At 37.9% G+C, this 14,888-nt stretch overlaps 7 protein-coding genes across 7 annotated transcripts; 3 read left to right on the forward strand and 4 right to left on the reverse strand. All coding sequences in view use genetic code 12, as the record gives it.

The window, feature by feature from the left end:
• Positions 1–1,133: 1,133 nt before the first annotated feature.
• GPD1 (glycerol-3-phosphate dehydrogenase (NAD(+)) GPD1) lies at positions 1,134–2,294 on the reverse strand (the record flags this gene model as incomplete). Its single annotated transcript, XM_064995878.1, has 1 exon — positions 1,134–2,294. The coding sequence occupies one exon, from the start codon at positions 2,292–2,294 to the stop codon at positions 1,134–1,136; it is 1,161 nt and encodes a 386-aa protein (XP_064851950.1).
• Positions 2,295–2,878: 584 nt separating this feature from the next.
• ALG11 (alpha-1,2-mannosyltransferase ALG11) lies at positions 2,879–4,744 on the reverse strand (the record flags this gene model as incomplete). Its single annotated transcript, XM_064995879.1, has 1 exon — positions 2,879–4,744. The coding sequence occupies one exon, from the start codon at positions 4,742–4,744 to the stop codon at positions 2,879–2,881; it is 1,866 nt and encodes a 621-aa protein (XP_064851951.1).
• Positions 4,745–5,181: 437 nt separating this feature from the next.
• Positions 5,182–6,213, reverse strand: DASC09_022770 (uncharacterized protein; the record flags this gene model as incomplete). The annotated part of the gene is made up of 1 exon (XM_064995880.1): positions 5,182–6,213. The coding sequence occupies one exon, from the start codon at positions 6,211–6,213 to the stop codon at positions 5,182–5,184; it is 1,032 nt and encodes a 343-aa protein (XP_064851952.1).
• A 1,392-nt stretch (positions 6,214–7,605) lies between these two features.
• Positions 7,606–8,214, forward strand: PAM17 (Pam17p; the record flags this gene model as incomplete). The annotated part of the gene is made up of 1 exon (XM_064995881.1): positions 7,606–8,214. The coding sequence occupies one exon, from the start codon at positions 7,606–7,608 to the stop codon at positions 8,212–8,214; it is 609 nt and encodes a 202-aa protein (XP_064851953.1).
• A 713-nt stretch (positions 8,215–8,927) lies between these two features.
• Positions 8,928–9,599, forward strand: DASC09_022790 (uncharacterized protein; the record flags this gene model as incomplete). The annotated part of the gene is made up of 1 exon (XM_064995882.1): positions 8,928–9,599. The coding sequence occupies one exon, from the start codon at positions 8,928–8,930 to the stop codon at positions 9,597–9,599; it is 672 nt and encodes a 223-aa protein (XP_064851954.1).
• Positions 9,600–9,952: 353 nt separating this feature from the next.
• Positions 9,953–11,659, forward strand: STI1 (Hsp90 cochaperone STI1; the record flags this gene model as incomplete). Its single annotated transcript, XM_064995883.1, has 1 exon — positions 9,953–11,659. One exon carries the CDS (start codon positions 9,953–9,955, stop codon positions 11,657–11,659), a length of 1,707 nt encoding a protein of 568 aa, XP_064851955.1.
• Positions 11,660–12,493: 834 nt separating this feature from the next.
• Positions 12,494–13,633, reverse strand: ERG3 (C-5 sterol desaturase; the record flags this gene model as incomplete). Its single annotated transcript, XM_064995884.1, has 1 exon — positions 12,494–13,633. The coding sequence occupies one exon, from the start codon at positions 13,631–13,633 to the stop codon at positions 12,494–12,496; it is 1,140 nt and encodes a 379-aa protein (XP_064851956.1).
• Positions 13,634–14,888: the final 1,255 nt, after the last annotated feature.

The raw sequence follows: 14,888 nt of genomic DNA on the forward strand, positions 1-14,888 counted from the left end.
TCAATGTGGGAGGAGCGGCGGGACTGTATCCTGCCAATTATATTTGGATAATATTTGTTGATCGGTGGTTCCATCCCTCATCATAATCGTCTATATTTTATTTTATTTAGTTTATCCGTTGCCAATGGTGGGATTTCATTGTATTTTTGCCCATTGATGGTGATGGATGACATTTTTTTTTTCTTCTTCTTATCAACAATAGGAAATTTATTGTGATTTTTGACAGGTTTTTGCCAGTATGCGGTTGTTGACAGATCGATAAGTGGGGGATTTCCTTAAAAAAACCACAAAATCCTTTTTCTCGACCAGAAGCGATACTACCCCTATGGTGCCATCAGGGTCTGATTTGAGGCGACTTCGAGATTATCAACGTGAATCTTTTCGGGGTACGATCTTCCAACCCTCTTTAGCGTACAGCTGATCTCGCACTAGTTAGACCCAGTTGATTCATTCCTGTTTCCTCGCAATTCTTTCCAATTTGTTTCAAATGACAATTCTCTTTTTTCTTTTTTCTTTTTCATCTATTTTCTCTCTCTCTCTCTCTCTCTCTCTCTCTCTTTGTTATTTACTTTTAATTGGTGATGTTGAAAGATTAAGGAAATTGCTTGACGGAGTATGTGAGTGATACAGCATAATTGACTCGCTTATAGCCTATTGTAACCAATACTCCGTTTAAATGCAGAATACTCTGACAAGGAAAAAAAAAAAAAGAGAATTGAATCAAATTTCCTTGTTTTGAAGTCCAAGATGTACGCATTTAATAGATAAGCGAAGAAAATCATGTTAGTAGTGTATGCAAGCTCAGGAAATTTCTCCATGCTACACAATAGTAAATAAGCAGGAAACTTTTGTGTATTTTATAAACAAGCCAACTACAACCCAAAATTTCATATATTGGAGCATTACTGACTTTAAACAAGTGAGAGTTCCCTTCCTGTTAAACGAGTCTGGGACTTCTGTACCACTTGATATTTACAACTTTTTTTTTTTCAAATATACCATTAAAAAATGAAAAACTAAATAAAAAAATAGAATTTACATTAACTCAAAAATAATCAAAATGACTCAAACATTGTAATATATTAATATATCTATCTTGTTAATCAATCTCTATAGACAAGATGATAATCATCCTAACTGTCTCCGAGCTTTTCCAACAAAGATGGCAACTTTTCCATTGGCAAGCCATTGTAAATGATTTGATAAGTAGACTCAAACAATGGGAATTCATGAGTGGCATTGTCGTTGGCCAACAAATCGTGAACTTCCTTGGTAGTAACAATACCTTGGGAAGATTGACCATTCAACAATTTCTTTTCAGCTTCGACGGCAGAAGCACCGGTCTCTGCCATGAATTTACCAACTCTAACGTTTCTTCCCCCAGAACAGGTGGTGATCAAATCAGCAACCCCGGCAGATTCTTCGGTAAAAGTTTTTGGGTCGGAATCTGGGAAATACTTTTGGGCAAATTGGACAATTTCGATAAGCCCAATTCTCATAATCGCAGATTTGGCATTATCACCCCAGCCTAACCCTTCGACGAAACCGGCAGCCATGGCGACAACGTTCTTCAAGGCACCAGCAAGGGAAACACCAGCAACGTCAGCGACAACTCTCACGTGGAAGTATGGACGGTGGAAAAGCTTCTTCAACACAGACTTATCGACATCTTTGCCTGGTCCACGGAAGTCGCTTGGTTCATTGTAAGCCACGGTAGTTTCAGACCATTTTTGTTTGGCGACTTCTGGAGCCAAGTTGGCCCCGGAAAGGGCACCACAGTAAATTCCCAAGTTATCAGTGATGTATGAACTCAACAATTTACAACCTTGAGGGGTGACATCCAACCCTTTCAAACAAGAAATCGCACGGGCAGTAGGTGGGACCTTACCTTTCAATTGTTTGCAGACGTTACCCAAGAATTGATGAGGAATGTTGAAAACAATGATGTCGGCACCCTTGACGGTTTCGACGATGCTTGGTTCGGCAACGACATTGACAGGCAACTTGATGTTTGGCAAGTACTTGACGTTCTCGTGCTCGGTGTTGATGATCTCGGTTAATTTACGACCGTTGATTTTTTCTTCAAACACCCACATATGGACCAAAGGAGCAAAAAGCTTTGGGTTTTCGGCAGTGCTTTCGGCAACCACCTTGGCAATAGTAGTACCCCAGTTACCAGATCCGATGACACAGACCTTGTATGGCTTGGCTGGGAGCACCAACGAGGATGAAGCTGATTGGGTAGCGTTCAAGATCCCAGAGATTTGGCCGAGGCGCTGGGCGGTAGAAGACATTGTGCGGAGATGACTATAGCAGTGATTGTTGTAGCTGGATAGGTGATGACACGCGAGCAAGACGTTGTTATGAGTAGCGATAGAAGAGAAAGCTTGACGGTGGCGGATCAACAACAACAACAGCATGAAACAAGAAGCGAAGATGCCCCAGAAAAAAAAAAAAAAAAATTGGCTCGTTTTTCTTTTTATTTGTGGTTTTTGCCCGGGTTGTGGGGGAAGGGGCCGGGTGATTCTGGGGGAGAGAGTCATACTAGATTATATCCTCTGTTATCACGTATGTATGTATATATGATATTATCCCGTATGGTGATTGCTATAGTTACTATGATCATTGGGTATTGTAATATTGGGTATATAATATAGAGCACAATCCATATCGATCATCTCCCCAAATAATTATCATCTGTGTATGTACACAACGGGGTCCGCTTTATCACCAATGACTCAAAAACTGATAACTACAATAATTAATATTACACAAAACTTCAATTAACACACCATCTCAAATAACGATAGAAAAAATAGAAAACAGCTACATCACAGAAATGTAAAAAAAAAAAGAGACCACAAGTGTAATAACAATATTAATAGAGTTGCTCAACTTTCCCTTTCCGTTCTCTGTAATACACATCATAGTTTTTCAATACTTCCACATATTCACTCCATTGCCCATCAAATTTCGCATTGCTGAACTTATTTAAAACACATGCCTTACCGCGAGTTCTCATACCCATTGCTTCTTCATTGGATAATCCCATTGCCTCGCTGAAACATTGGTGCAATTCTTTGAATTCCCCTTGGGTCTCAAAATCAGGATCTTCGCTACTCTTGAAGAAAAACCCTGTACGATTACTATCGTTGGTTTCGCTGATCTTCAACTGACAACTTTTTTTATAATCCCATGGAACAGCAATGTCCAAATATGGTCCAGCACTGGCATGGCTAATTGGGATAAGCCCGGATGCCATTGTTTCTACCACCGCAATTCCAAAATGTTCATTCCACATAGCATTGATACCAAAAGAACTTTTTTGGAAATATTCCTTCACCGTTTCAAACGGAGCATCAAGAATAAATTCGACATGTTCATCGAGTCCCAATGATGATGCTAGAGCTCTGAGTGTTTGCACAAATTCACGATCTCTGTCATCACGAATCGACCCGATTAAAACTAGCTTAGGTTCTCCATCACCTTTGTAACTTTTAATGAATTTCGAAAACTCTTTAATGATAATCGAATGTCTTTTTTCCGGTCTGAATTGTGCCAAACATAAAAAGATATCTTGTCTTTCACTACTTTCGTCGTCTTCAGACAAGCATAAAACTCCATCTTCATTTTCAATTTCCTTGTCTTGACCATCGACTAAAGTTTCCGTAGAGCAGGGTGGATATAAAATTTTCATTCTCACTTGATGTTCATTCTTTGATTCCCCATTAATAGCCCACCAAATTTTGTTTAAATGGTTGTAAGTCCAAGTCCCATTACACAAAGGAACATCAATAAAGTATCCGACAAGAGAATAAACGGTGATGAAAATTCTCCAGTAAATCCATTTACCAATGATCTTCAATTTGCTGACAGTTCCTGATGAGCCTCGCAATTGAACCACAAGCTTATGCAACATGTCCAGCTGAATTACCGGGAAGTGTGTATACGATAAGATTGGAATTTTCAATAGATAGCTAATAATTGGATAAGCAAATGGGTACCCCATAGTATCGACCCAAACATCAGGAGGAAGCGCAAGACAAGCTTCGAGAGACAAAATGATCGATCCGAGCGCTTGACCCAACAAAGTAAACCGCTTCCAATAGTTGCCATCGACAAATCGACGATTATTGAGATAAATGAATACCACTCTAGAAGTTTGTAATTTCAAATTGAATCTTTTTGAAACATTGGCAATTATTTCTTCTGGCGTGGCATCCTTGGTGTCTGCGGTATAAATCACAGCAATATGACGGCTAGATAGCTTCAATGTCTGATAAACCGCTTGCCAAAGAACCCTTTCCCCACCGCCACCAGCATTACAATACGGATGGAAGAAACCAAAAATGAGCTTTCTATCATCATCGTCAACTCTTCTGGCACTCATTTCGCCGAAGAACTCATTGTAAGTCGCTTCATCTTTAATGTCTTCATCTTGCAACCTGATGAAATTGTAATCGGTGTCATTAGTAGAATAAGCAGATGGATTCTTAGCACCAAACAAAATTCGACGTCTATAAGCCCCAAGCTTCACCCCAAGACGTTTCTTACTGAGTCTTTTCGTGGCTTTGTTGCTCTTAATCACTTTAATAATCTTCTGCTTGTAATGAAGCGATGGCACAAAGAAGAATCGGTTGAGTACCGGACCTATTGAGTATAGAATAACCCCAATTAGGAGGGTTGCGGTGAAAACCACCTTTCCTAAGTTTTCAAGTGTCTCTTTTGTCTCTGGTGATACCATATTTATACCATTTATAAGCAAAAGAAGGGGATTATGTTTATACTTGTGTGTGGTCTCTTTTTAATTATTATTATTATTGTATTTGGGGACCGCAAATCACAGTTGAATTTTGAAAAGAATTCGAATCTGAAGTAGAATATTAACTGTTGCTAATGAGATGATTGGGTGTAATTGGTGGCACACCCAATTCAATGATTGCAGTTGTCTTTTTTTTTTTTTTGGCTAACGGGGCACCGTAGTTTTTATATGCGGTAATACTCCCAACATGATGGGGAGGTATTTAATGTAATTAATCTATTTAATAAATAGACTTACCAGTGAATACTTACAACTCTGAATAATGGCATTACTAGGAAATAAATCTATCGATATTATAGGTGTATAAATAAGGAGAGGGGGGGATAATCGGAAGAAACAATACTTTGTCACAATATCCATTATCTGAGAAGAGGACGGGCTTTAGAACTCTTGCCTTCAGAACTAGAAGATTGCTTGCTTTTCAACTCAGGATTCATAACAGATTCTACTCTCGGAATAGTCACATAATTATCACATGCTAAAGCAAATAAATATAGCCCTCCAATGAACAAAAATATAAAAAGGATCAAAAATCTAGAGCTTGGTTTACGCCACCACTTTCTATTACTTTTTCTCAAAACCACTTTTTCTTGTTTATGAGAACGTGCTCTTATTGATGATATATGCTTGGCTGGTCTAGGGGATATGAATGGAGTTGAAGAATTGCTAAGGAACGGTGATGAGGAAGTAGAGAAACTCGATTTCTCATCATAATATTGACCAAGTATCGGGGACACAGTCTTTTCAGATGCATTATCGCCAGTATCTAGTGTGAATGGGTTTCCTAATTCTGGTGACATCATTAACAAACTTTCGGGTGATGAACAAGTAGGTTCTTTTTGTAGTTGACGCTGTGAGGGTGTGGATAATGGCGAAAATGTTTGCGGTGAAGAGGAGGATGATAATGATGATGACGATGAGCAAGAGTAATATGAAGGTGATTTCGATGTTGGTACCTTTGTGTCAATTCCATGTTGTGATCTAAAGTATTTTTCCTTTAAAGCATTACGTTCTAAAGTGATCAAGCTTTTGAATAATGCGAAATCTTGGTTGTCTTGATCAAGCTGTGCCATTAATTTTTGAATTTGCTGATCTCTGAAATATTCAGTTTCTTCGTCAACATCGTGGTCTGGAAACTGTTTCATTCTTAGCAAAGATTTGATCAACTGTTCTCGTTGTTCAAACAATTTCGAGATACGTTGAATGACCGCCACTTCATTGGCAGTAGCTACCAACGTAACCCAGTTTTGGAAAGAGCTAAGCTTAACTAATTCGATAATACAAGTTTTTTGCAATCTGAGGACCCTGCACTTGAGACTTGTGAAAGTCTTTGACTGGTTACGATCTATTTGGATATTGAGCACGGAAGTGGTATCTTGCAACACAGACATTGGAAAAGTTGATTTATTTTTTATTTATATTTTATTTTTCTTTGAATAGAATGCTTCTATTATGATTAAAAGCCACACTGACATATATGTTCATGTATTCAGTGCGAAATATTGAAGGATCTATGTTGGTTTAAATATATTTTCGATCACCAAATGTAGCACAAAGGGTATCTGTCAACGGAAAAAAATAAGGAGGGTCATATTCCCATATTCTAGCTTGCTTTGGAGAGTTTTAATCTTACGGTAACAGGGTAGCAGTAGTGGATATTCAGTGTATCATAATAAAACAATCCATTATTTTTTGTTGTACCTCGCTGTTGAAAGATCATAAAATCTTTTTATGCATGCTGGCGATCGTTTCATGTTGGCGAAAGTTTCACATTTGGGGGATATCGCGGATCGTTACCAGCAAGACACTGCTGGTAGCGAGCAGTGAAAAGTCCCTTACTTTAAAATTATCATATTAATGACATATCCAAATGAAATAAACTCATGCTTTATTAATGAAACATGTTTGTTTTGTTTTGTTTTGCTTTGCTTTGCCTTTTTTTTTTTTTTCCACTTTTCTATTGCCTTATCTGTTTGTTTGTTTTCATTTGTCAATCAAGGATTCAGAAAAATCCCAATTCCAACAGGATTTTGAGAAAAGTGTCGTCATTTATATGATTATATAAAATACACTCTAATCAATCTGTATTAGTAACAATTTTTACAAACACCTTCAAGGTGTAAATATATCTTGGAAAATTGGGCAGTTTCAAACATCCTTGATTATGCTGCACCACTAGTCACAAAAACAACAGCAGCAGTGAGAGGACACACCGATTCCACTAGAATCATACTAGATGAGCAAATCCAATAATTGCAGCAATAGTTCAGAAAAAAAATGTTTGCTACGTTCTAAAAAAAAAAACAAAAAACAAATTGCTTACAAAATATTACTTGCTCAGCAACAGTATGTATGATTTTAGCAAAGAATAAGTTAGGTATGGATTCCTATATTTGTTTATCCATAGAGGTAGAGTACTAGTATAAATGGGAAGAAGTTTCTAACCTTCTACTTGTTGAAGTATCGTGGTAGTGTTGCAAAAGTAAGGATCAGTTCGAGCAGTTAGGGTATGAACTGTCTTCAAAGATGTTATAACTTGTTTATGAGCTGTATATTGTTATCAACGGTCGCTAAGCCTTCAACTATATGAAATACTTCCAAGAAATACTTGGATAAAACTAGTATACTTGTGAAGAACCCACATGCATGCCGGGTCTTTTATTATTGCGGGTAAGCGCAACCAGATTATTTTTCACACGGAGAAAAAAAAAAAAAAAATTAAGGTGGGTGGATGTTATATATTATCATTATCTTAAGTTAGCCTCATCAAATAATAAATCACCATGTTCAGCCGTTTTGTGGGCCTTACTGGCTTCAGAAGCACTGGTATCATCTCCCGCGCTACTTTTGCCCGTATCAACACCATCAATAGCATTGCTAGAAGAAACTTTTCTCGTAGCACTGTTCGTCTCCAAGAATCTGTCAGTGCTGCTAAACCACAATTGAAATGGAACGAATTTCTCAAACTTAGAAAGCAAGAGCGCCGTATCAATATGGTCTCATCTATTTTCACTGCCTGGATCGGGGCCTCCGTTGGTCTTGCCTATGTTTCACAACTTGAGATGGACTTGTCATTCCAGATCTATGGATTTGATCCAATTCTTGTGATGTGTGTTGCGTTAATCAGTTGTGGTGCCTTGGGTTTCTTATCTGGTCCTTTGGTCGGATCCACATTATTCAAAGCTAAAAACAAAGGGGTGTTGAAATTATACGAACAAAAGAACTCCACCTTCTTGAAGCACATCATCAAGAACAGAGTCGATGCTTCCAGACAAAGTTTCTCCAATCCAGTACCAGATTTCTACGGAGAAAAAATCACCAGTTTGAAGGATTACAAGCAATGGTTGAGGGATTGCAATGCTTATAGAAGAAAAACCACCGATTTCATTTAGATCAACAAGTTATTTTCAAAGAGGGGCTTTGAAGGGACTTTAATAATAATGTGTATATGGCAAAATGTACAAAATCCAGAGAATTGAATATTCCTTTATTTTTGATTTGATTGGAGCTCTCTTCACATCTTCCGCTCTTCGAATTCCTTTTTCTTTTTCTTTTTTTTTTCTCTTCTTCTATCCTTTGCTCTTCGTGCTCCATCCCCCTTTCAGTGATCAAGGTATTGTAAATAGATCGTTTTAATGAATATGATTGTTATGAATTCTATTAATCTGTATCTTTAATTGAATTATGTATTATGATAATTAGTATATCTCAGATTTAATTTTTGAAACATGTAAAACAGACTAGTTACAAGTTTTTGAACTTCCAAACTCTATGATGGTGTCCTTGGATAGGCGAGAAGTCTAATGATAATTTACATTATTTTTTTTGAAACTCAAGCTATCCTGATTTTGTGGCAGATTCCTATTTTGATCAATTAAAAAGGAAAAAAAAAAAAAAGACAAAGTTATAACTAGAAGATGAGTATTCTGAATTGTGGCTTCAAAAATGACCTGTATTTTTTTCATGTTTCAGGAAATCCGCATTATATAAAGAGGCTCTCCTATTAATGAGGGGGAGGGGGGTTTTCATATAAATACTTTAACACATATTTATTTTGATTTTCATTTTATCGTCATTTGACTTCCTTTATCTCTAATCATTTTGGATGTCCCGACCAACTACACCAGTATCACAGATAAAGTACAACTTTGGGCATCAGAGTTCCAGCAGTTTGGATTTTTCAGGAGATGGGAGCGATAAGATAATCTGTGACACTATTGCACTATCAACTGGTAAGGTTCATCGATTACTGGATGAGAAACTAAAAGAATTAAGAAAATATGGCAAGAAATTGAACTTGGAAGCTTACAAACAGGAAGGACCAACCACGCAAAAAAAGATGAAAAGAGAGATTGTTTGGCAAGATAATAATATTAAAGCAATGATAAACGATACTCACAAGAAAACAGCCTTGGAAAAAGCTAAAACATTCAAGAAAATAGAATCAACAGATTTTAAAAAATCTTCGGTCTCATCATCATCAGAATCTACACTAGTAGAAGGGGTGTCATTTGAAACCTCTTTGGGTGATCAAGAAGGGGGGAATATGAAGCACCCCAGCCACTGTCTGACCCCTGACTCTAACATTCTTGGATCTCGTAAGAGAAAGCGGTTATTTGAAGAAACGGTCAACACAGAGGATAAAGATATAGAGCTTTCGTGGTCCACAAAGAGAAAGAAGGTATTTGGGGATTCGAAAGTGTTTCTTGCAACTTCTATTCTATCCTGTGCGTATGGTGTTTGTTCTAAAGCTTTGGAACTATATGGAAAAAGGTAATTGTTACAATTGTTCAGCAATAGTTATTTGAATATATATCTTGTTAATATATCTCATAAATATATACAAACGATGCCTCCCTGGTTTACATATATATATCACGTAACTTCCTCCTGAAGTAGTGCGCTTTTCATGCATGGTTGTGAGGGATGGTGCGACCGCATTTCTAGAAAATTCGCTGAGTGCGGAAGGACAAGAAAAAAAAATATAAAATAATTGACCATTTTTCCTCCCCCACCCACCCAGCATATCGTATCCATAGGTGTGTGCTACATTTAATAATAGTAAACTAATATCCATTGGGCATCTGTTTCAAAAAAAAAATAATAGTAAATAGTTATTGAATTCGAATCATGTCTACCGCTGATGAATTGAAGGCTTTGGGTAACAAGGCATTTTCAGGTAAAGATTTTGCCACTGCCGTCCAATATTTCACCAAGGCCATAAATGTTTCTTCTACCCCAAACCATGTTTTATACTCCAATCGTTCTGCCTGTTATACTTCGATGAGAGAATACTCCAAGGCCTTGAGTGATGCTGAAGAATGTGTCAAAATCAACCCAACTTGGGCTAAAGGTTACAACAGAGTTGCTGCCGCCGAATTGGGGTTAAATAAACTCGATGATGCCGATGCTGCTTATAAGAAGGCCCTCTCATTGGACCCGGCCAATGCTATGGCTAAAGAAGGTTTGAAACAAGTTGAATCAACAAGATCTGTCGGTGCCAATGCCACTTCCCCTTTGGCTGATCCAAACTTGATTGGCAAATTGATGACCAACCCAAAGACCAGAAACCATATGAGTGATCCAACATTCGTGGCAAAGATCCAAAGAATGATGCTGTCAAATGACCCATCGAGATTGGATCCGCAAGAAATGTTGAGCGATCCAAGAATGATGGACGTGATGAGTGTAATTTTAGGATTTGATATCCCAAGTGCTGCTAGCAGTGCTCCAGCTTCAGAAACAACTCCAGAACAACAAACAACTCCTGTGGCTAAGGACGATGATCCAAAAGAGTCAATTCCAGAGGAAGATGTTGAAATGATGGAAGAACCAGAAGAAGACACCAGGGCCAAGGCTGATAAGATCAAGGCCGAAGCCAATACCCTTTACAAGCAACGTAAATTTGACGAAGCTATCGAATTATATAATAAAGCATACGAGACTCACGAAGATATCACATACCTTAACAACCGTGCTGCTGCGGAATTTGAAAAAGGCGATTATGACGTTGCTATCAAGACCTGTGAAACCGCTATTGACAAGGGTCGTGAAGTTAGAGCCGACTACAAAGTCATTGCCAAATCATTTGCCAGAATCGGTAACTGTTACTTGAAGAAAGACGATCTTAAACTTGCGATCCAATTCTTTGACAAATCGTTAACCGAACATAGAAACGCCGATGTCTTGACCAAGTTGAGAAATGCCGAAAAACTCTTGAAGAAGAAGGAAATTGAAGAATATATCAACCCAGAAAAGGCTGAAGAAGCCAGATTAGAAGGTCGAGATTATTTCACTAAAGGTGACTGGCCAAATGCTGTCAAGGCTTACGGTGAAATGATTAAGAGAGCCCCAGAAGATGCCAGAGGCTATTCTAACAGAGCTGCTGCTTACATCAAGTTGATGTCGTTCCCTGAAGCGGTCAAGGACTGTGATGTTGCCATTGCCAAGGATCCAAACTTTGTGAAGGCTTTTATTAGAAAGGCCACTGCCCAATTGACAATGCGTGAATTTGCTGCGTGTATTGCCACTTTGGACGCTGCCAAGGAAGTTGATGCTAAACATAACGATAGCAAGTCGGCATACGAGATCAGTCAAATATATTCTAAGGCTATGAGTCAAAGATTTGCTCCATTGGATGGGGAAACTGAAGAGCAAACCAGAGAAAGATTGAGCAGAGATCCAGAAGTTCAAGGGATTTTGCAAGACCCAGTGATGCAGAACATTTTACAACAAGCCAGTAACAACCCTGCCGCATTGCAAGAACACATGAAGAACCCTGAAATTTTCAAGAAGATTAATATCTTGATTGGTGCGGGAATCATTCGTACTGCCTAATTTCGTTATCCTCTTTTCCTTTCCTTTTCTTGTTTTTTTATAATTTCTTTTCCTACATATATATATATATTATACCGTATTTTGTTATTTTAAGCTTTCCTTTATTCTATGAATATATGTTGTAATATTTTGTTCCAGATAGTTGATGGTGTAATTATTAATGGTTTGAATGGTTAAAGGGGTTGGTAAATGTATTTTGTCAGTTATGATTTCATATTTAGCATCGACTCTCCTTAATGGAAATAAAATACTGTGGGATATCAAGCACTGCATTCTTTGTTTGTTTGGATGGTCGTTTTTTCTTTTTTTTTTTTTCTAATGAGAGCATCTAATGATTGACCATTCTTCTAGCTCTACGTTTTTTTTTTGTTTTTTTTTTTCATAATTATCAACAATAAAAGACCTTTGAAATTCAAGAAAAATTCAGATTAGTAGCATTTGTATGTAATTAGGAGGTGTGCCATGGAGATTACTATAATAAACAGAAAGAAAATATGTTTCACAAAAAAAAAAGAAACAGCGAGGAAGAAAGAAAAAAAAATAATAATAGGAGGAAAACAAACAAAACAAAATTAATAATAGAAAAATAAAAAGAAAAGAAGTTTATAAGGGATAGTGATGTGAGAGAGATATAATAAAGGTGAGAGGAATATAGGAAAGAGGAGAGGAAAAACCATAACTTTTTTTTTTTTTTTTTTTTTATTATTTATTCATTATCGTTGTAAATATCATAGTATGTATGATAGATGATACAACCGAATAATGGGCAATTAGAATTGAATAATTTTTTCATTTTTTTTTGGCAAAGTGTACTCAGTGACTATTGTCTATTATTCACTTTCTCTTAACCAAGTTTTCTTCGGTACCATAAACTCTGAAATCATTGTTACCTTCGACCACGTTTCTAATTTTTTCGTATTGTTCAACTTGAAGTTCCCAGGTTTGCTTTTCCTTCTTTTTTGATTTATCAAACAAACTTTGGTCTGGTTTTCTATAAGTGCCACCGATTCTATCCCACAAAGTGGTGAATTGACCATAATTGTAATTGAAGTATAAATGGTGGACGGTATGGCAAGCGGCCCCGTTGACGACTGGATCATCGGTGAGATACTCACCATCGTGGATCATCACGGTCCAAAAGTTGACAAAAGTGAACAAAATCAAGTACGAAACTTTGTGCAATGGGAATAAGATTGGGTAAATGTGATAAGGAAGCGATTGGGCGTAGCCGTCGAAAGGATGGAAAGCGTGGGAAGCGTAAGGGGTGGTGACGATCCATTTGTGGTGAGGTTTATGGAACAATTTGTAAACGTTTGGCCAGTGCAACCATCTGTGGATACAATAAATCCCGAAATCGGTGAACATCACAAATAATGGGTATTGCAAGAGCACCGATGTCCAGCCTCCGGTGGATTCGTTAATGCCAAGGTACAATTTAGAGTAACCGGACAATTCGGCAAGCCAACATGGTAAAGTTAAGAAAACCATGACAGGGATTGATCCCATGGCGTGTCTGATTTCAAGAGACATTTGATTTTTCAAGTATCTTGGGTGGTTGAACACTGCTTTATCAAAGATAAAGCGGTATGAGAATGAGGCAGCAAGTAAATAAAGAATCCACCCAAAAATGGTGCCGATGATCCATAAAGAAAGGGCTTCTCTAAAGAAATGGTGTCTTGGGAATACCGACGAGTACATATCGACACTTTCTGGTAAGAAATGGGGGAAGTACCCGTAGATGTCCTTTTCGACTATATATTTCTTGGTCAACTCGTACAATTCGTCATTGTTGGAGAATTGTGATGGGACGTACGAGAGAGAGTTGGCAAAGTCCAACGCTTTTGAAGAGTAATTACCGAGCCTCAAGTTCTTGGACACCGCAGCAGGCAAGTGTTGAGCAAGAGTGGTAGGGAACAAGGTGGCATATACCTTGTCGAAGAAGAAGTAGTCCGCAAATTCCAAGACAATATCCATGGTTCACCGGTTGATGTTGGGTATAATGATATTTGACGATAATTTTGGGATATCAAAAAAAGCAGGCAACACCGTTTTCTTATTGATATGTGTATATATATATATATATATATATATATAAAACAATATATATATACTATATGTGTGTGGCAGTTATAGCTGAATGTTTAATGGAATAAATTATCGACTGATCTTGAAGTGAGGAAAAAAAAAATAACAAAACGAAAAGGTGTGATTTAGTAGTCTCTGGGATGGAAAAAAAAAAAAAAAAAAAAAAAAATATTGGAACCTTCAGAACTTAAGTATTCTGATTGTGAAAAGATCAAATGAATAAACGGGAAGTCCTATTTTGAAAAGAATAAGACAGTTTTCTAGATAATAACGACGACAGGGAATGGTATGCTGAAGAATCCGGAACCCCCTTAGGCTTTTATATACCGTTGTTGGTTAATTCCGTTTCCCTTTTTGAGATGGTTGATGCTCTCGCTTAGGTCGTATAGCCGGGGTACGACGACGGCACAGGGCTAAAAATCTCCGATCCCAGCCGACGCTCATAACCAGGGATCTCCGGCCGGCGTCAGTCGAGTTGTTTTCACGCCATTGGCATCGGTGATATTCGCCTACTTATCGATCGATCGATCGATCGATTGTTTGTTCGTTCGTTCGTTCTTCAGATATATACGATACACGGCAGTTCTGGTGGTCACACAGCAGATCCCGTGGTGAAGGCTTACTGATTGAAGTTTGCTTCCTCCTGACCTCATCTCCCCGTCATGATGTGCAGAGACTATCCTATCCTATCACCAATGTGTCGGATCGGTGCCGGATCCGTTGTCTCCGCAATAGTCTCGTAAAGCACTATTTCAACGAACATTTGATGATGGTTGTTGATCTTTTGCAATTGTTTCTATTTATTTTACTTATGGCTATCGTAGGTATTATTATGGCCATCCCTCGTAAACTGTATCCCCGATTTCTCAGTGGTTTAAACAACTGTATGATCCAACCACAGCAGCTATTATTGAACCGCCGTGTCTAGCCCCCTAATCGTTTACCACCATCAGATGAGTGCACCCGGAAATAGGAATATTAGTGATGATTCCATGGCTCTAGAGCCTCAATTGCGGCTATTATATTAAATTACGTGGTCCAGGGATGATAATATGGAAATAACACTGCTACAATTCAGGCAATCCCAAATATACATTATCTGCCAGATCCTTCAGTCCGCATCGTTCTCTGTAACTCTTGATAT

This window comes from Saccharomycopsis crataegensis (genome assembly GCF_037102585.1).
Source record: "Saccharomycopsis crataegensis DNA, jcf7180000000075, whole genome shotgun sequence".
NCBI classification, from domain to species: domain Eukaryota; kingdom Fungi; phylum Ascomycota; class Saccharomycetes; order Ascoideales; family Saccharomycopsidaceae; genus Saccharomycopsis; species Saccharomycopsis crataegensis.